At 31.5% G+C, this 22,165-nt stretch overlaps 1 protein-coding gene across 1 annotated transcript in view; it reads left to right on the top strand.

Moving 5' to 3' along the window:
* Positions 1-22,165, top strand: part of LOC129219004 (histone-lysine N-methyltransferase SETD2-like) — a 53,633-nt gene that overhangs the window by 18,129 nt on the left and 13,339 nt on the right. Inside the window, exons 3-11 of the mRNA XM_054853325.1 lie at positions 79-130; positions 469-545; positions 1,756-1,957; positions 3,100-3,197; positions 7,965-8,121; positions 9,847-9,978; positions 10,059-10,163; positions 13,358-13,849; positions 15,527-15,707. Of these exons, the coding sequence (XP_054709300.1) occupies positions 79-130; positions 469-545; positions 1,756-1,957; positions 3,100-3,197; positions 7,965-8,121; positions 9,847-9,978; positions 10,059-10,163; positions 13,358-13,849; positions 15,527-15,707 (1,496 nt within the window). The remainder of the gene's footprint in view (positions 1-78; positions 131-468; positions 546-1,755; positions 1,958-3,099; positions 3,198-7,964; positions 8,122-9,846; positions 9,979-10,058; positions 10,164-13,357; positions 13,850-15,526; positions 15,708-22,165) is intronic.

The raw sequence follows: 22,165 nt of genomic DNA, 5'->3' as shown, positions 1-22,165 counted from the left end.
AAAATGTTGTATCTTATATCTTAAATTGATGGCGAAAACCGCATATTTTCAATTTATAAAGTTTTTTTAATTTTACAGTGGAAGTAGATGTCTTCTTGGAGAAGCATGTTCAAATAAAAAGTTCCAGAAAGTAAGTCTTTAAGTTTGAAATTATTTATATAGGAGGTATTCAACTGTGGAATAAATGAAAGACCTAAATAGTAAAAAAAATCTTTAAAAAATTATTTACTGTTAATATTTAAATGTTATTATATCTTGTGGATTATTTTTTATATAATTTATGTTAAAAAAAATGAAAAATACCGATTTTGTACTAGCATTTATCTGGTTACAAGTGGATATTTTCATTTTGTTTCTCTTAATTTTCCGTTTTGTAAGGTTAGGTTGTCAAGTCTGGTATATGTTTAATTTAACTTTTGTATTTGATAAAAACAACTTTTTTTCAAACTAGATGAACTTCTTTTGCAGAAGCAGTATATCAATATGGAAATAGTTCACACAGATAAAAAAGGATTTGGAATAAATACTTTACAAGATATATCTAGGTATGTTAGCAATTTGTAACTCTTAAAACTTATTTTATTTTACATTTTTTGTGCTGCTTCACTTTTCCAATAGTGCTGTGATTTGGTGTAAAGTCCATCTTCCACAATACGCACATGCCATAAGGAACCATTTATAGGGTAGGCATAGGCAACCATTCACAGCACAGCAACATATTCGCAGAAGGAAAGGACAAGGACAGGAAAGAGAAGGTACATCCATGCTCCGAGCAGGGAATTGAACCTGGGACCTCCCCATTACAGTCAGACATCTAAGACCACTGGACAAGGCAGGCCAGCCTTTTTATAAATTAGTAAAAGCATTTAACTGTTATCATCAAAATGAATAGCTTTCTCCAGCAGATTTGTATTCCGCATCAATTCATATTACCTTACATGATGGAAGTATTGTTCATATTTGCTATGAATTATTCACGGGTTTATTTCAAAACTTACCAAATTTATTTATACAGAATAAGACCCCCAAATTCGGAATCTCAAAATCCGGAACTTTTTCCCATAAATATTAAAAAAAGAATTTTTTAATGAAAAAAAGAGAAAAAAATCCCCCTCCCCTTTTATTTATTTATTTTTTATTTTTATTTATTTATTTATTTATATATATATTTTTTTTGCCAGTTTTTAAATTTTCAAAATTGTTAACCTTCGGCAGTTTTTTGTTAAAAACACTGTACTTTTAGTTTGGCTTCTTTTTTTTTTTTTTAATTTTTCCATGCCACATGTTATAAGCGTTTTGGTGTAATTGTGCAGCAGTCTTTTAACATCCACGTTCGGTTAATGATAATTCTTTTTCTCTTTTTATAAATATGCAGTAAGAAGACTATTGAACAAATGTACAAAATTATTTTAAGAAAAATTTAGTTTATGAATTGTCTAGATTGGCACATTACATAATAATAGAAAGCAACACTCGGGAACTACAAGGCGCTGCAAACTGTTTCTGACTTTTGTTTTAGCACAATAATATTTCCATTCATATTGATCAAAAATAAAAAGAAAATTTAGCACAACATTCGCCAAATCAGAAAAAAGCTTTCACTATTTTTGAGTCGGAATCCAAAATCCGGAAAGATCGCGGTCCTGAACATTTCGGATTTGGGGTCTCATACTGTATTACTTATTTTTTGCTTTGTTGAGATAAAAATAAAAAAATTTCAATTTCTTTTAACCGTCTTTTTTTTCTTTGTTTTAGTGGGGATTTTCTTGTAGAATTTGTAGGAGAAGTTGTGAATCACAAAGAATATCGACAGAGGGTGAAGCAGTATGCTAAAGAAAAAAATGTACACTGTTATTTTATGGCATTAAAAACAGATGAAATATTGGATGCCACAAACAAAGGAAATTATACTCGTTTTATCAATCATAGCTGTGACCCTAATTGTGAAACTCAAAAGGTAACATTTTGTTTTCTTTGCATCAGCATTTGTTACATAAGAAAATTTTATGCGCATAAGATATGTTATAGCTTCAAAGAAAATTTCTATCAAAAATGTTTTGCCTGCTAGTTTGAATTTATTCATCCATAATTTGTTAAAAAAAACTGTATTATTTTTGTTATGTAGTTTTAAAACATTTGCTATGATTTTGAAAAAAATTTGATTTAAATGATTTACTACAGGGTTCGCTGATATATAACGGTCAATATATATCACGATATATATCCGATATTTATTTTGAAAATATCATGATATTTTCGATGTTTATTTTTCAACTATAATATTCAAAAAAAAGTATGTTAATCATAGTAATATTGTTCATTTATTATTAAAAATAACCAAAAACTTATTTACTATATTTTTTATGATGTATAATACATCACTAATATAACAAAGTTAATATAATATTTCTTTTTTACTTGTGTTTTATATGGATAAAATTATTGGTAATTTAACAATTTTAATTCATATTAAAAGTGCCTAATAAAATTTTAAACATTGCTCAGACGAAAAGAAAATGTCTTGTGACCAATGTGAAAATGTCACCGACTATTGCATATTATTTATTTCTGAATCATATAGCTGTAAAAGTAGCCAACAGAAGAAAAATGAGTAAAACAGCTAATGCTAAATTAATTCCATTAAAATTAATAGAAATGTAAACTGAAATATTAGATATAAATAATTAAAGAAACATTAATTTTAAGTCTACATATTGTGATAATAATAAAATAAAGAGTGATTTGAGGATGCATTTACCATTTTGAAGACTTTAGTTTGTGCTAATTAAAAATATCGGATAGATATCAAAATATCCGATATAATATCAAAATATCGGATATTTTGGATATTTTCGAAAATATTATGATATTTCCAAACCCTGGATTTACAACACAATTTTGTGCTTTTCAGTTTGATATTCTTTGACTGATTAATTTTTCAAATGCAAACTATAGGATACAGATTTCAATATTCTAAATTTAATTTACATAAAATGCTGTTTAATTCATGCATATACCTTTGAAGACTGGCATCTTTTATTTGCACTAATTATGGCTAAATTTATATCGATACAAATAGTATTTTACTTTATTTTTTAGTGGACTGTTAATGGTGAATTAAGGGTTGGAGTTTTTGCAAAAAGACACATTTATGCAGGAGAAGAACTTACTTTGGATTATAAATTTCAGAGATATGGGTGAGTTATCCTTGTATTTGTCCTAAACCTTTTTTTTTTTTTTTTCAATCTGTAAAATAAAATTAATTTCAGTTAAACAGATTCCCCTCATGTTCCTGATAATTGAAAAAAACTAAACTTAGTAAATTGAATTCATTATACTTATGCCAGATTTTGTATGTAACTTTTTTGTCTGTTAAATTTGTTTTTATAACTAAAGATAAGTTCAAATTAATTTTTCAACCTGTAATCTTGAAATTTTTATCATCTCAAACTACCTTCAAATGTTTTTACCATGTCAAATTTTTCAGTCATTGTTTTTAATTGGGGGGAGGGGGGGATAATTGAAGTTTGAGATGGAAAAATAAATAAAAAGTATGTGTGTTTTGAAAACCACCTTAGACAACCAACGCATAACAAAAAATGCCAACATTTTTTATTATTTGTTGCATGGTGGTGTAGCAATAAATGTACAATATAGAGCTAAAATCTATGCAAAAAGGTTATCTAAAAAAACTTTTGAGTTCATTTCTGTTTGCCGTTCATTTTGCATCATTTTGATGGTTCAAAATGCGTAATAAAAATATCTTATTTTTGTTCTTGCTGTAACAATGCAATAGACCTCAAGATTCAGAAAATTTTCAAGTGGCCAATCAATGGCCACTAGACTCAAAAAACTTGGTGGCCACCAGTTTTACCGGGTTTTGAAAACAGCGCTCTATTAGGAGAATGGTGGGGGGGGGGGGGGGTCAATTTGTATTTTTTGAAACAAATATTATGAAAGTGATGCTGAAGGAATGCTAACAAGAAATATAAATTATATTAATCATGGAAATATAAGAGGCACTGGGTGAAGGTTGGGAGCTCCGGAAGCAAATGGTTCTTTCCATCCATTTTAAAGTTTCATAAGAAAAAAAAATCATTAAACCAAAAATAAAGTAGTGTACACAGTACCATGATCCCACAGTGAAAAGAAAAAAAAGGAAGTTCCCATAAAAACAACAACAAATTCCTTTAAAATCTTTTTGTAAATCATTGCAAGCGCCATGACAGTAAAAATCAACAAGCATTCAGATAACTAGTTTAATGAAAAGAATTAATCGTAAGAAAATTAACACAAAGGGAACAGAAAAAATAATATATAAACATATGATTTGAATTTTTTCAATAACTAAGATTATTATTGTTTTTTTTTTGGCATAAAAATAATTAACTACACACCTTCTCCAGTAATATACAATTTGGCATTTACCAAGAATATATATCCAAAAAAAAAAAATTCTTTTTGCATTATTTGAACTAAGAGTATGGCCAAACATTGCGACTATGTTCCATACGCAGCGTCGCCATGTTAGGATGACTATGAAGGGAAAACGATCAAAGGATTGGCTATTTGGCTTATATTTTAATCTGATGCGATTGAAGATTAAAAAATTACAACAGTTATTCGAATAAATAGAAACTAGCCCCCGTTGTTTAAACGATTTTCAATGGAATGTATTCCTAATCGATTGCGAGTATTAGCGTCCACATCACAGCAGAAATATAAGATATAGCTTATAAAAATATATTTTTTTCCTTTCTATTTTTAATGAAATACAGGATTTATGGGACAACATGAAACATTTATTATGGCAAAGCGATGATAAAACAGGGGGGGGGTGGCTTTGTGTGGTTAAAAACAAGTTGCCTTTTCAAGTTTTAAATTGATTAATTAGTCTTCCTATTTTGACGATTTTCAGAATGAAGGCTATTTGAGTTAATTGGGAATCAAATAGGATCAGAATGACCTTCGAGGGTTTATGTAAAAAAAACATACATTATGGTGTTTTTTTTTTTTTTTTTTTTTTTTTTTTAAAGCCATAATTTGCATAGTATTTAAAAAACTTTCAGAACAAGATTTAAAGCAAAACATAAAACTGTTTTAGAAAAAGAATTTGGAAAAAGTACGGAGTTCATACACTTTTGGTTAAAAAAATTCCCTGACTTTTCAAGGTTATTTTTTAGAAAATTCCAGGTTACTCGCTTCATTCAAAATTAAGTTTAAGTAACAATATTTTCAAAATAGTCAAAATTGTTCTAAGTAGCAATGCGTAAGAACTGAAACTTTTCCATTTGTAAAAAAAAAAAAAAAGAAAAATTGGATTTTTTAAAAAAAAACTCTATTACAATTTAAGTTTTTTTTTTAACATTTTGTTTGAAATTGTTTTTATTTGTTTACTGTTTGTTAAAAACAAAGTACTTTCAACTTATTTTAACGTTTCTTTGATGCCACATATTAGCGTAATGCTGTAATCGGCAGCAATATTTCTCCGCTTTTGGTTTACGATTCTTTTTATTTTCTTATTAGTATGTAACACAAAACAAGTACAAAGCTATTTTTCAGTATAAATGTGATTAACTTGTTGCATCGATGGGCATACCATATAATGCATTCTAACAAAAGTCAACATCTGTCAATCATAGGCCAATGCCAATAATCAGCTTTTTTTTTCTTTTGCATATAAAGAATGCTTGCATTAAAATTAAAAGTTTTCTTTTTTGCACATTTACTTTCCATAGAAGTTGCTTTCAATAGACATTGAGATAACACATCTAATTATGTTTTTGTAAATTTATGTCTACATCCATCTCGCAAATGACCAAATATGGCGACTAAGTAAAAGATTTAAGATAATGAGTAGATTTTTGAATTTGTAGCATAAAAGTAGTTATAAATAATAATTTATCCTTAAAAAACTACAATTAATACAAAATAGTCAGTTTTTAGCACATAAGCGTCTAAATCAATTAGAATTTTTTAAAAAAATGTTCTGGAGATAAAATTTTGCATTTTTCCAGAAAATAATTATGAATTACCCATAAAAAAAGGGCACATTTTGTGTTATCAATAGTTTGCATTGCAATAAATATCCAATGCCATTTTCGGAAACTTAGGCACTTAAAACGTCTTGTGTACTGCCATCTTGGGAATGACCAAATATGGCGGCTATGACAAAAATTAAGAAATAATTTTTTTGAATTTGTAGCATGAAAGCAATTTAAAAATAATAAATCTTCATGAAACTACAATTCAGTTGAAAAGTTTTAGCACATTTGCTTCCAAGCAGGGCCGGATTTAGCGAAGGGCAGGCGGGGCTACTGCCCCTGGGCCTCCACAATAAAATTTTTACAATGTATCCAAACTTTCACGGGTCAAAAAAATCGAAAATATAGGATATGTACATATATATCAAAATGTTTGGATATATATCAAAGTATCGGATATTTTCGAAAATATGATGATCGTTTTGAACCCTGATTAGGGGCCTCTACTCCTTCGTTGCCCCAGGGCCTCCACACTTCCAAATCCAACCCTGCTTCCAAGGCAATGAGGATAAGATTAAACAACAAAACAATTTTTTTCATTTCTCAAGAAAATTACATATTTCAAATAAAATTTTTAAAAAAATCAAGTTGCAGCATATTTTATGTTGTTTTCATTAGTTTGCAGTTAAAGAAAACATCCAATTCTGCTTTGTTTTTGGAAACTTAGGCATTTAAGCATCATGTCTATTTCCATCTTATGAATGACCAAAAATGGCGACTACATTTAATTCATAACTGAAAAGTCTTTTTGATTAATCCCAATTGACCCTACCATCCGCAAGCTTGTGCTTTAGAAGCAAGAAAATGTTCTTCTCCCGTTAAATTTGTGCATAATTCCTGTTCACCTTAGGAATTTTTTTCTTTGGAACTGTTGAGGGGCAAAAATGGTGTTCGCGGAAGTTTTTTTTGCGGGGGGTTGCCTTTTTTATTTTATTGCCAGTTTCATTTTGCCGCTGACGATAAAATTGCCGCTCATTTTGCCGCTGGATGTTTTCTTTAACAGCGGCCGTCATTTTGCCGCTAGAAACATCGATAAAAACGAAGATTAGAGCTCAAAGTACAAAATTCCCTGGGAAAAAATTGGAAAAAATATTTTGGGGGGCAAAATTTGAAATTTCCCTGACAATTCCAGGTTTTCCCGAAGCGTACAAACCCTGTAATTTAATAACCATATTTTCCTGCATAATATCCGTGGGCGGCCTATAATCTGCAGGTTCTAAAATGGGCCTGATGAAAAAAAAAGCTTCGTATAATCCGAGGTAGTGTATAATACGATGTAAAAAAAAAAATAAAGTTTGAATTTAATATACCATTTGAGCAACCAAACTAAAAAACGTGAAAAGGTAATTACTTTGAAGGCATAATCAAAATTTATCTAAAATATAATGATATCTTCTTGAAATCATGATTATAGAACGCTAATTACTTGAAAAACAAAGAGTCAAGACTAAGGAGCAAATGCTCTGATCTTGTGCAAATGGCTTCCTAATTCACTGTATTCTTGCTTATTTTACATGGCCTGAATCGCGTAAGAGGAACATTCAAGAAATGTAAAATAACCAACATACAGGCAGGCAGTGAGAAAAGACATACAAGCTTTGTAAAATAAACAACGTTCAGTTGGAGTATGGTCTCTATCGGTGAATCCTTATTGTACTGATGCATCTGTGGAGTGGTGTGGAATTCTTTTCTTGGGATCTAAAATAAAAATAACCCCCAAAAAAAGTTGGCGACCCGTTTTGGGGTCGCCAATTTTGAAAACTGACTCGCCATGTGGCGAATGGCGACCGTAAATCTTGACCTTCGCAATGCAATCTCGGCTAGCTGATTTTAATTTTGCTAGATATTTTACTGTTTTAAATTGTTTTTTATGTTATAAATTGCTTTGTTTCTTATTGAGTCTTAAAATTTTCCTTATAGACGAGAAGCTCAAAAGTGTTACTGTGGCACAGCTCTTTGTTCTGGATTTATTGGTGGAACAAAGCAAATTTCCATTGATGCATACAGTGCTACAAAGTCAAGTGCAACTAGTCGAAAGAAGAAAGATGAAAAGAAACGTGATTGGGAAGATAAAACGGTCTGGAATCTTTTTAAATCTTATTTTTGTCGTAATGCAGGTACACAATTCATGGTTGATAGGCCATGGAAAACCTGGAAATGTCAAGGAAATTAATATCCATTGAAAAAGTCATTTTAAAATCAAAGATTCCCCCACCCTCATCCCTACTTTATTGAAGGGAACCTACACTGATGGCAATACCCGATTTCCGGTAAAATCCATGAAAAAATGAACCTTTCACAAAGTATTTTTCAAGTACTAGGGGACTTTGCCACCCTGCTCACTAACACTCACCAACCCCCGAAGATTGCTTCGCAATCTTATTTGATTCGCAAAAATTTCAATCGTCAATTAAAAGAAACAGATTAATAACGCATTGCTCCCTTTGGAACAAAAAGCACCCCTTCCAAGGATTTCAAAATAACTTGTACCAACTTGCAGAGCCGTAAGGGCTAAGGGGCTCCTGAGCATTGCAAAACTGCAGTTTTGTACTTTTGAAAAGTCGCTTTCATATTCTTGTCTCTAGTAATATATTTTGCTCTTTAGTTCAGGGCTTGAATTGAGTGAGCCTAAGATTTTCCGTTAAAATCGAAACTCCCAAAGTTTTGAATAAGAAAGAAAAAATCGATTTGAAAAGACATAAATAAAACATCAATAATTTTAATGGATATGAGATTATTCAAATTTGATTTTTAACGGCTTGTAACTTTTTTTCCTTTGGAGATAGAAGTGCAATTTTTCTACCAAAGGTCAAGTTAGATCTGAAGTAAAAAAAGCCACTCTTTCCAGTGGCGTCAAAAAGAAAACTGTATGGACAATTCCTTTGCTTTTTACTGATAGATTTAATGAAGAAAGTAGTGCCTAAATTTTAGCTAAGCCTAAAAAAGTTCGAGCTAAAAACCTAAATAACTTCCTCCGTATTTAAGTTAGAGCAATGAAACAAACTGCGTAGAACGCGGAAAATTCTACCCTTTCCAACAATATATGATATTAATATTTGCAGGTAATTTTTCACCCCTTTAATAGGCATTAATTGGCAATTTACATGAAATTTGAGCTTAAAAAATTAATTATTAAGAAACTAATTCGAATTTAAAAAAATAAAACCCCAGGTGCACACCCCCCTTTGCTCGAAGTAATTTTGTACAAAATTTCAAGGCTGTAGGTGCTATGGGGTCTCCTGGACACAGGTCTGCCACAGACTTCCTTTCAGAATTTCTTTGAAACCTCACTTTTATTTACTATAAAGAGATGCGTAGCTGACAACTTGAGGGATACAACCTATAGATAAAATACGTATTTAAAATTTAAAAAGTAAAATTGTTAAATATGAATAAATAAAGAACAACCTCTTAGAATGTAAATGATCATGTAGCTCTTTCCTAAATTTTAACGTATTACTTCAATTATTAAACAGAAGCTTTGTGTGAACATTCGGTAATTGCATTTAGTTTGACAAAGATTTAATATTAATTTGCTTAATCATAGAGTTTCAAGACTTTATTTTAGTATTTTTAAATACAGAAAAAAATGGTAATGTGCTCATTTAAAAATTTGTTGATGCATAAATGTGAACAAAATTTGCGAGTTGAATCATTTTTTTACCCTTTTGTATAACATGGCCTCATTTTCACTTTAATTTTTCAACTTTAATAGATCAAAAAAAAGTTTTTTTAAAAAATGCTTAAAAATAAAACGCAAATTAAAATTGTTCCAAACATCTCCGTCTATTGCTTGTTTTAGCTCTCTGATGAGATTGAAAAGTTAAATGGCAACAAAGGACTACGAAATAGAGAAGAAACCTTAAAGTTGGCTCGTTTAATGGTTCGAGCAGATGACACTGAGTCTCGCCACCAGTTACTAGATATCATAGTGGTATGAAAGCTTTTTGACGTTTGTTGATGCGATGAAGTTTGAAATAATAATTGTTAACCATACATTTAAAATCTTTACAGAAAACTGAAGAGCAAGCTTGCTTGAGACTCTTTTTGGATTATCACGGACTTCCTCTGTTATGGAGTTGGATGGCTGACGTTGTTGATTTAGATTTAAAGTCAAAGGTGAGGAAGGTGTTTGATCTTGGCATATGACTTTATTCTGTGTTATTATAAATTTTGAGAATAGTTGTGAAATTATAAGTAGAGTAAGAGTTAACTTTTATGGATTATCCGTAAAATTCATGGATGTCACTTAAACTTTACAGGCTTACGTATAGATTCCAGATTTTACGGTTTTTAGCTACAGTTCACTTTGAAACTGTTTTTCCAATCAAATAATCATAATTGTTTGTTCAAAAAAAATCCTCTAAAAAAAGGGGGGAAACTCAGATTCACTTGAAAGTAGCCAAATGAAGCATTCCGTTCCCCCAAGCTACCTTCTAAACACAACTGGCCATTTTGCCTCGTCTTGTCTTCAGAGCATTTATGCAGCTGCAGTGTTGCCAGATTGTGTCAAAATCGCCCAATAGGTAATTCCCCCCCCCCCCCCCAGCTGGCGGCAGATGGAAGCTGTTTCGTTTCAATCTTTCAATTTGCTTGCTATGGGGAAAGATCTGGCAACCTTAGCCACTCTCGGCTTAATTTCTGTAAGCTCATTGGTCGACTCCAGTGCTGTTTTCGATCCAGTGGTAAAGAACGAGGCAGCATGAAACAAGTTCTGAACCACAACGTGTTATTTTCAAATGGACATGGAGTCATCTACTGTTGAATTTCCACGCTGAAAAAGTGTGATAAGAAAGGGGGAAATATGTGCATTGCGAGATTTGTGTGAGTGGCTTAATGATTTCTTACGGTGATCAAAATGGTATAGATCACCATGTGACTGGAGAGGTCCATTTGAGAAATGTAGAAGCAGCCAAGACAAGTTTTTTAATGAATTCAAAAAAAAAAAGCAAAGCCACTTCTGCTTCATTAAATTCAGCGTCATTTTCTTCACATGATGAAGTTGCTGATTTTGAAAATATTTTTCAAATATAAATGCATTTTTTTATCTTGTAAAATGTAAATAGTAGTATACTGCCGTGTACAGGTAAAAGGCAGTATCTGCATAAATGAGTTTTCGAGATATTTGAAGAAATGTGTGTCGGATTCAATATTAACCATAGGGAAATCTTGGAATTAGAGGTTTTTTTCAGCGGAAACCAAATATGCAATCTTCTACAATAAACCTAATGTACAATAGATGACAAAAATACAAAAAAATTAAAAATTAGCAGTTACTGCCCTTTACCTGCGCACAGCAGCATACCTTGCTATATATATTTTTTTTAATTTAAAGCATTTTCTAACTGCAGCATTTGTTTCATAAAAGTTTGCACAATACAGTAAATTTATATTTGGTTTCAGTATTTGATGCATTATTGGTTGGTTTTGAGCTTCTGAAAAATTTTTACTCCCAACTTGACTACTTTTGAGAGGTTGAAAAAATAAATATCTTTTCAAGGAAGGGAAACTGTTTCAGGTTATTACAACCCAAATTCAAAATAATAGAATACTTCTCACTTTCTGGAAAAAATTTCATTCTAACCAAATATAAGTGCAAACTAGGTATTTAAATGAACGTGTCACCTTTATTAGACCTAAAAGTATTGTTAATTTCAGTATGCATTTCATTTCAAATATACTCAATTAAGAATAATCCAAGAGTTTATAGTGATGAAGGTTTACATTGAGTCAAAAAATTAGAATATTCAAATTAAAGGGGGAAAACACTTTCAAAAGAAACCATATCAGTACTAGAATGCGTCATTTTTTTGCTGGATTCAATGCTTGAATCCTTTCACAGACGGATTCTATCACCCGTTGACATCGATAGTTTCCACACCCTCTTCAATGCAGCAATGAGCAATTTTATTGGTGGGCATCAGGTCTTGGAACTGTTTTCTTGAGATCTGACGGTACCAGCACAAATTCTTGATTGTGTTAAGATTACCAGAGTTGCTTGACCAGTTTAATACCGAAATTCCTCTTTCTGTTTAAAATCTACGAGTCGATTTAGAGACATGACATGGAGTAGAATCTTGCTGAAAGATTAAATGTGTAACTGCTGTGATTCAGATGAAGTGTAATGCAACATTATTGATAAACAACGGAAGTCACATATTGTTTTATTTTAAGATATACATAATTTCCCAATTCCAGCAGCCCTTATGCACCCACAAACCAAAAACAGATGTGTCAAATTGGAAAGAACTTCTTTTTCAAGTTTGGAGTATAAAGAGCAGCATTAAGCTTTATGCTGCTGTTTAGTTAGTAAAATGATATTCTGTCATGAAAGAATTAAAAACATTCTTGGAATGCTATGAAAAAAATAATAATAATAAAAGACAAATAAATAATATAATAAAGTAATTTGCTGGAGAAAGGTAAAAAAAATAAACCAAGTGGTCAACTTACAAAGGGTTTTTTACAATACTCCGAACCAAATTTGACGAACATTAGTGGTCAAGATAGAGAGGTGGTCAGGTTACAGAGGTTTCCCTTCATAATATGAGATAGGACTAATTCCATTCCAGACAAAAGCGGTCAACATAGACAGGTGGTCAACTTACAAGGGTGGTCAACTTTACAGGTTTTACTGTACTTTTAATTTGCATTTTTTCATTTTTCCCAACTCGGGAACAAGTTTTGTTCAAACAGTTCTGATATTCTATTATTCTGAATTTGGGTTGTATTATACACTTCTAAAAGATTACTATTGGCAAAATTATATGAATATTCATTTTCATATTTAGTTAGATTTTGTATATTTTCCATATACTAAAATTCATTTAAATGATAAAAGTGCAGTGATTAGCTTTACTTAAATATTGCAATTACATGCACAATCTAATGTTATGTTAAGTAATTTGTTTCCGTTTTATTAAATGCTTCGCGAAAAGTTTTACTGATGTCAGTTTTGAAAAGTTGGCAAGTCTGTTATTTAACCAAAATAGCTGCATTATTAAGAGCGGTTCACATGTTTCTATTTTCAAACATTTGAAGCAATAAATCGTGGAGGAGTTGATTTGGCTATAAGCTTCTAAATGAGGACTGTTGGATGAATTATATCATAATAATAATCAATAATTTAAAATGGTTAAATATTGTTTGTTTTGTAAACTTTTATTTCCTTATTACCTTAACATCTTGATTTACAGGAAAATGTTGCCTTTCTCTTTCATGTTATGTATAATAAAATAACAGTATCCACTTATTGCATTTTCAATTTATATTGTTTGAGGTCATTTTTAACTTTTTTTTAAAATTGTTTTTAGATTTTGCAAGTATTGTCTTTACTTCCAATATCAAACAAGACCATGCTTTTGGACAGCAAAGTATTGAGTGTTGTTGAGAAATGGTTGCAGGAATGCTCGGGCAAGTCTGATGTACCCTCTTTGAATGTGATTTCAGAAGAGCCTTCTGAACCTTTAGTGAAAAAAATTAAAATGGTGGATTTCTCTGATAGTGAAACAGATAGCTCTGGATCACAAAGTGCAATAGACAATCCAACTGAAATTGTGATTGATAATGAAGTCGGCAGTGAGACATCTATATCAGAAACTCTTGATGTAGTAAATTCTGAAACTTCAATTGAAACTGTGGATACTGCACAGGATCCTAGTAATATGAAATCAGAGGTGGAATCAAAATTAGATTTAAAAGATGATATTCAAAATTCTTTGAAGCCCAGTGATCAAGAATCTGTACTTAAAAGTAGCATTTCTAATTTAGCCCAGGAGCTCTTGACTAACTGGAAAAATTTAAAGGTGTGTACAAAATTTTTGAAATTTTTTTAACATTCTAACCATTATATTGATTTCAAATATTTGTCATCATAATTTTATTAAATGTAATTCTGAAATTATTTTACTCTAGAACAAAGTCTCTTTACTGTTTTTTTCTTTTGATGAATATATTTTGAAAATTTCTATCTTTTTACATCTGCTATAGAAATTCTATTCTTTTCGTTTTTTTATTTCTTAAGATTGTTAGTAAAAAAAGAAAAAATCCTTTATTTTTACTTAAATCTTAGTTCAAAAACTTTTCAGGGAAATTCTGTTCCTTTTTAGGAGGCAAATTTCCAAAATTCATGTAGTTAAATACTGAACTTCTAGTAGGATTGATTGATTGCTGCTTCATCATAATGATACTCATTCTAAAGAAATTCATTTATTCATCACAATACAGTAAGTTAGCAGTAGGCAACCGTCGATTGGGATCAGCCTGTCAATCCTGAGCCCATTTTGAGACAATCGAGACAATATTTGAGCCTTGCTTTTTTGTCTGAATAAAATCATTAAGCATTAATTTCTGGAACGAAGTTCGGTTTAAGGTCTAAATGAAAAGTTATTTGAAAACATGTTCAAACTTTTTGTAGTCAGTAGAACTGTTTCAGTCTTTTTATCAATTTAAATGCAGACAATATACTTGTGTCTGAGAATATTCTGATGCTGTTTGACAGTTCATTATTTTTGCAATTTAAATCAACTACTTAATAAGTATTCACATTTTTTTATAAGAGTTGGCCTACAATTTGAAGTCAGCATAATCTCAACTTAACCCTGTATGCAATACATCCATTTAAGTCCATCAGGTCCCCTCTCCCTCCCACAAGTCAATCCTATGTTCACAACAAACTTAGAAAGTATGTCTTCAGTCAATTCAGGTTGCCAACCGCTGCATTAGGTATATGCTGTGATATTTCAGTTAAATGACCACAGCAGTCAGCACTGTTATTTTCTGATCTGCAGGTTCAAATATTGGCACTCTTGAATCCCATGTTACTGAAAACAATGTATTAGGTGCTAAACTTATAAGCACATAAAAAATCATGGTTTGTATGAATTGAACAAGCTTAGGGAAAATGTCTTACCTTTCATGATTATCACAGCAAAGTTTTGAATTTAACTTAGAATTTTTTTAATTACTTATTGTGTTATATTAAACTTTAATTTTAAATATTACTTTTTAATTGTTATTTTAGGTCAGTGGTCAATCTAATTCCTTACAGCTCATTCTGCTAAAGATTGATTTAAAAGTTTTAATAGTGTTGTGTAAAAGGTTTTGTCTAATGCTGAAACTTTTTTGTGAACTGGAATCAAATCAACGCTTATTATTTTATTATTGTAGAACAGTTCAGTCTTTCAAATAGTCCTACTAGTCCTTGAAAAATCCTTGAAAAAAAATTTCAATTCTGTATTCACATTTTGATGGTTGAACTAGTTTGCAGTTGAGTCATCAACTCAGACTGACTCACACAAATTTTAATGAAGTATAATCTCCATTTTTGTGCATAGCCAAATTTCAACTCTGATTAATGCCACCTCTAAATAATGACCATCAATTGCTTAAGTGACTTGTGGTCGTATGTAGATTTTTCACTGTAGCTTCTTTTAGCATTTTAATATCATATATGTTGGTTATAATTCCGTTCCTCCTCCCAGGCAATGTTTCGTATTCCTCGATTAGAACAGCAAAAGCGCAAGGAGGATGAACTAGAAGCTGATCAGAATGCTTGTGAGCAAAAAGAACCTGAAAACAAAAGTGTTGAAGTGGAACAGACTGGAGCTCATATTCAAGTTCTCATCACTAAGAAACCACGCAATTTTAATGACAACCACAGAAGTGCGTAACATTTGATTTGTTAGTCTTGTACTATTTATTCTTGTTTTTATTTGTTGTGGTAATTTGTTTTCTTTCTTTCTCTCGTTTTGTTTTCTGATCAGATGATTATGAAAATCAGGAAAGCTCAAACTTTCAAGAAATTCCTTTCAAGTGAGTTCTTTCTGCATTTTATGTTTGCTATTTCCTTTAACAGTTGAATCCTTTCTTTACATGCATACTAATAAATTATATAGTGGTGATATCAGAGGTGATCGTAAAATGAGAAATAACAACGTCTAATAGCAGATTGCTGCGGATACGTGTTTTGGGGTTACAAGAAACCTTTTTCAATGCAAAAATAAAGTGAGCTAATGGATAAAAAGACATCCAACAAATTATAGCCTGGTATCTGCTATGGGAATCAGATTTTTCTCATTCCTTATGTTAACTAGATTTTATAATGAATATATAAACATATTTTTAAAAATGCATAAAATGAAATGCTTTAAACAAAATTTTATGCTCACCAAGAGTGTCGAATGTTTAATAGTTGAATGTTGAATCACTGTGTTATTTTTGTTCTAATTTTTGTTTTTTAATTTGTGGATGAACCTCGTTAAATCACCAACCTTTACAACCGGCCAAAAATTGAGGGTGACAATTTAATTAGGTTTCATCAATCCTCCATAAGTGCATGTTTTCAAGAAAATTTATATGAAAGTATGTTTTTTACTTTATAAATGAACTTTGAGTAATTATAACAACTGTTTTTCCATGAGTGTGCTTTTTCCGAGAATTTTAGAAAAAAGATGAGCAATAAATTTTTGTCTTGAAGCTTATTTTTTATTCTTAAACTCGCAAATTGTAATTTTATGATTTTTTTCAACTTCTTTCAGAAAAAAAGCAAGATGTTTTAGAATTCTGATACAAACTGTTGTTTGCGGAAGTCTGCGTAAAATGTCAAACACTGGTGCAGGGTTTCCTTACCTCAGGGACCCCCCCCCCCCCCCCCCATGTACATAGACAACCGAAATGAATGAAGAGATGGATAAAAATGCATACTTTCATAGTAGAGTAAGGAATGTCAAATGAAGAGTTGGAAGAGGGTTGGAGAGCCCATAAGCTTAGGTTAAGAATTTCATACGGACAATGTTTCTTGGTGATTGAGTGCGGCAGGAGGCGAATTAAACAATGAATGGTCAGCAAGTAAAAGTGCAACTGAAAGATATGAAACAAGCTGAACCCTTACCTAGTGTCTAATCTAGATATATATGTATGAGGTATTAGTGGCGGGTGCATATGGTTTATATCTTGTTTTCAATTGTTTGACATGGTTTTTCAAGATGACCACTTAAACAGTAATATTATAATAACATGGATGCAGTTTCAGTTAAAATGTATTGCGGTTGAGGAAGAGTGAAATGTAGTTTAAAAAGGGAATTTGTATTTCATTCTTATGCAGAACTCTTTGATTTTTTTCACTGTCTTTTTGACAAACCATGAGGGTGGCAGTTAATGTGTATATGTTACTGTATAAGATTGAAACCTGATAAATATCGACATTTGCCAGTGAATGTTGATATTCTCCAATTTTAGTCTTTCACAGTTTGTTTTACATAACATTTTTAGTTAATATTTCACTTTTGTATTTAGGTATAGGAAATTTTAGAATCAGTTAGCATTGTAAAGATTTAGTGATTTACATATTGCATCTAGTTAAATTATTTCCCATATTTAGTGTCAAGTACAATTTTCACTAATTTCAAAAATTTTAATTTTTGGGAGTTTTATCTAGAATCTTGTATTTGCAATTAGAATGAAAGATTTACTTGAAGCTTCAAACAGGCATTATATCCGAATAAATGTTGACTTATAGGCCTGAGAGGTGTGTTTTGAAAATTAACCTTGTTTTCATGCTTTTCTTTAAGCCATGAGATTAGTCTTCTATCAAAACTAATTATCAACAATGTTCAGAGAAATTATTATTCTTAAAAATATTGTGATAAAAATAACAAATAAATATAAAAAATTGAGAGAAAAAAAATTAATATAACATATCAGAGAATGTTCTGGTTAAATTTAACCCGTACTGCCGTGTGCAAGTAAACAGCAGTATCTGCAGAAATGAGTTTTTGAGATATTTGAAGAAATTTGTGGTGGATTCAATACTAACAATAAGAAAATGTTGAACTTAGACGTTTTTTTTTTCTCTCACCTTTTTTCAGCGGAAACAAATAAGCGAGCTTGTACAATAAAGATAACGTACTATAGGTGACAAAAATGAAAAATGAAAAATTTGCAGTTACTGTTCTTTACCTGCGCACGGCAGTGCATCTCTCAAGAAGTAATGCAAAGAATCCAATGAAAGTTCATGCCCACATAGCTTCTGGTAAGGACTAGTTTGTTTAAGGTTTTGTCTCTCATTGAGATTTGTGTGTGAAAGCAATGCAAGAATTTAAACAAAAGTTGACATACAGATGGATTTTTGACATGAACCAATGCTCATCTGTCTAGTCTTCATAATGCTGCCGATTTTGGTTGTAGACCTACTGACAGTGGATAAGAGTCATTTTTTAAACAATAAGGTTAGATTTTTTACGACTGCCTTAATTTTACGTTTTCCCACTTTTTTTATCACTGGTTCGACAGAAAGCATAAAATTGAGGTTCCACTGTATATCTTTAATTTTTCAAGTTGCTTATATTAGGCAGAGATTCAAAGGAATGTAAGTGCCAAAATTAAAAATTTGAAGACAAGACCAGTACAAATGGTAGGTGAACCTCTCCTCTGTCTTAGAGGAAAAGATATTATTAGTAAAACTAATATCTGCTGCTATACAACATGATTTAGAAAAACTTTTTAATGAATGCCTGCCTAGTACAACTTTAAACGTGTTTCACTCAAATCTTTAAAATGTCCACTTACATCCCTTTGCTTCTCACTGCCTCATATGGGGTAGAGAGAAACAAAGGGATGTAAGTGGCAAAATTAAAAAATTTGGAGATATTCATAACAAATGGTAGGTGAACCTCTCCATCGTCTCCGAGCAAGAAATAGTCCTAGTAGCCCTGGTAGATGGCTGCTCTACAGCATGATTTGGAAAACAAATTCAATCAAAGCCTACCTAGGAAGTTATCTTTAATCATGTTTTATTCAAAACTTGAAAATGTCCTCTTACATCCCTTTGCATCTCACTGCCTCAATGTGTTTTAGCATCTTTTTTTTTTTTTCATTATTGTTTTACTACAATCAAAATTATTTTACTTTGCTATGAAAGTCATTTATTTTCATTTTTCTTAATTTTCTGATATTGAAATGAAAGCATTATGTTTCAATTTGTACTTTTTTGTTACTTGTCCTTAATTTTTGCAGCTCAAAAAATTCATAATCTCCCTTTAAATCATCCGAGAAGAGTTAAATGCGTTAAAATGAATCTCATTAAATGTTGTAGTAAAATGACACCTACTTTATTACAGACCTTTATTACCTAAGCAGAAGAATTTGAGTAAACAAGCAAGGAGAAGTTTATTTGCTAAAAGAATGGATGAAGAGGCTTCGCTTCGCAAAGCAAAAGAAGGTATTATCAAAAAAAAAAAAAACTTTGTCTGTCAAATCTCCTGACTTATATCACTTTGCAATACTGATGCAATGGATATTTGTTTTCTATAATCTTACAGTCTTGATTATGTTTCACTCAGAAAAAAACAAAACAAATAGTTTAATATTTTGTAATAGTGTTATATGATACAATCCATTATAATGCTCAGAATAATGGGGTCATTTCCAAAATTTTGAAAGTATTTTTTTCTGAAAGAGCATGCTTAAAAATCTAGGATCTGACCATTTTTTAAATAATTTGTTCAAGTTTAATATTTAAAAAAAAAATCTTGAAATCGGTGCGCTTTCATTATTTATGTTTCTGTCGTGTGACGTCACAAATGATGAAATACCATTCAATGTTGCCATTCACGGAGAAAAACATTTAATTCACATCTTTACTCACGTGTATTGGCAACGATATGGTTGATAGCAAGAGCAGAGCGCAATATTTAATTTGCTTCTTGATTATCATAATGTGGAAACGTGGTAGAAAAGATGTGAAAAAGTGCATCATGCCATGCCTTGTTTTCAAAATCAGATATCTTAAAAAATTAATTAAAAAATAACTATCGGGAAAATGAAAGTATTTTTTGGGTTCATGTTATTTTTTTTTACTCATTCTATCAATTTCAGTGACTAAAAGTAGTACTTTTGACTGAAGGAAACAACCCCTTTCACACAGACTTTAGAACTTTTTAAAATATATGTGATGCCTATTTAAAGAGTATTGAACTAAAATGTACCATTTTAATTATGGTTTGCTTAGAGTAGGTATTAACACAATACTAGTACATTTTAATGTAAATAATTATAATATATCATCACGATTACATCAATAAACATTACTATTGCTGATGTATATCCTTGTGCAGAACCAGTTTTTAAAAAAGGGGTTATTAGGCCTTGTTTTCAACCAAAATTTTTATTTTAGCACCCTGGTTTCCAAACTTGGTAGTTGGTACTAATATTCAGAATTTTAGATCTCATCAAATCTTTTCTTTCTTGATTGGTTGTGACTATCAAAGCTGATGGGATTAAAATCCAATTTATGGAAAAAAAAGGTTATATAGTTGTACAACAAATAAATTTGCAGAAGAAAAATATTTTCTTTAATTCATTCGGTTTTGTCAGTTTCCCAACAGGAAAACTTGGAAATGTCTGGGAAATTTCTTTCTAAGGAAAAACTCACTGGAAAGTCAGTGAACATTGAATTTCTCTATGGGAAAACCTGAAAACAGTTCTAAAATGGTACCTATTTATAATTTCAGTTACTATCCTATCTCCCAAAAAAGCTTTTGAAAAAAAACTTAGCACCAATTTGAAATAAAATTTATTAATGAACGAGAAGGTTGAACCAACACCCCCTTAATACTAAATGCCTGTTGCTTTCTTGCTTTTAACATAGAGCAAAAATGATCCAAAAATCAAGGGAACGAGAATAAGTAAATTTTGATACACCTGCCACTGCCGCCTCTCAGAAGGTATTAGAAATTAATAGCGAAGACATAATTGGTTAATTTCTAAATTTAAATTTTGAAATTTACCAGTTAACTGCTTGGTTGAATTTTTTGTTGTCGCCATAGCAATGCCATCCTTGTATTGCCTCCAGGTAGCATTGCGAGGTGTACCGGAAGTCATCTCAGTCATTTGACGGAAGCGCACTTTTTGAGGCAAATGCATTAGGCATTCAGTATTAAGGGGGCATTGGTTGAACTGACTCAAATATCACATTAGTATTTTTTTGTAAAGTACTTTAACTCAGTTAGATGCAATACCTCTTTTGCACATAGAGAATAGACATATATATATATATATATATATATATATATATATATATATATATATATATATATATATTGAGTTTATTTTTCAAATGTTTTTACTTGTTTCAGGGTTGCCAACCTCTCCGCTTTGAGCGGAGTTGCTCCGCTAAATCTTAAAACTCCGCCCGCTCCGCCAAGTGTTTCATTTTCTCCGCATTCCCATTGCAATTTTAAAGTGTCTATTTTTTTTTCTCCCCCATTTGAGACAATCGAAAATAATCAATCCGTATTTTAAGTAGCCAAGGCATCGTCGACGTTGTCGCTCGCGCTTAGAGTTTGGCTAACCGCCAAAAAAACTGCTGCTGCACGCCAAATAGGAGACACCCAGCAAGGAGAGGAGCGTTTCGGGTGGTGGAGGGGAAGAGTGAGCCAGAACGAAGCGCTTTTTCCCTCCCCATGTACTTTGCGTGGCTGAATTTTACTCCTACTGCTATGCATGCGCATTTTGTGCTTATGTTAGTGAAGAGCGGAGCCGCGTATATTCCGTTTCACAGATCTCGCTCACGTGTGCGGTGCGTTGTGTTCACCATTTTAGCTTGTGAAGTAGTGTCCAGAATGGCGCCAAAGAGGACACATTCCCAAGAGTTTCTTAAAGAGTATGAGACAACTTGTCCTGTGTTAAAGAAGTCGAAAATTTCTTCAAATTATGCGTTTTGTACAGTATGTGGCTTTGACTTTTTGGTTTCTCATTAAGGACGAGCGGATTGTCGAAGGCACTGTGAAAGTGACAAACACGTTGTTAAAGCCAAGGCTTGTGAAAATAACAAAACATTGGACATGTTTTCAATGATACAGTAAGGATCAGGACTAAATGTCATTAGAGCAGATGCTCTGTTTACCAAATTTTTAATTGAGCACAATTGCCCATTAGCGATTTCAGACCATGCTGGTCCATTGTTTAAGAAGATGTTCCCGGATTCTTCCATAGTCAAAGAATATGCCTGTGGCAGAACCAAAACCACAGCAATAGTCAAGAGCTTTGCCACAACTACACAAGAAACGATTGTTGATAAATTAAAGAAAAATAAATTCAGTTTGGCTACAGACAGCAGCAAT

Source organism: Uloborus diversus, chromosome 1 (genome assembly GCF_026930045.1).
Source record: "Uloborus diversus isolate 005 chromosome 1, Udiv.v.3.1, whole genome shotgun sequence".
Taxonomy (NCBI): Eukaryota; Metazoa; Arthropoda; class Arachnida; order Araneae; family Uloboridae; genus Uloborus; species Uloborus diversus.
Note: the sequence above shows the minus strand (reverse complement) of the source record. Positions and strands in the feature narration are given on the sequence as shown.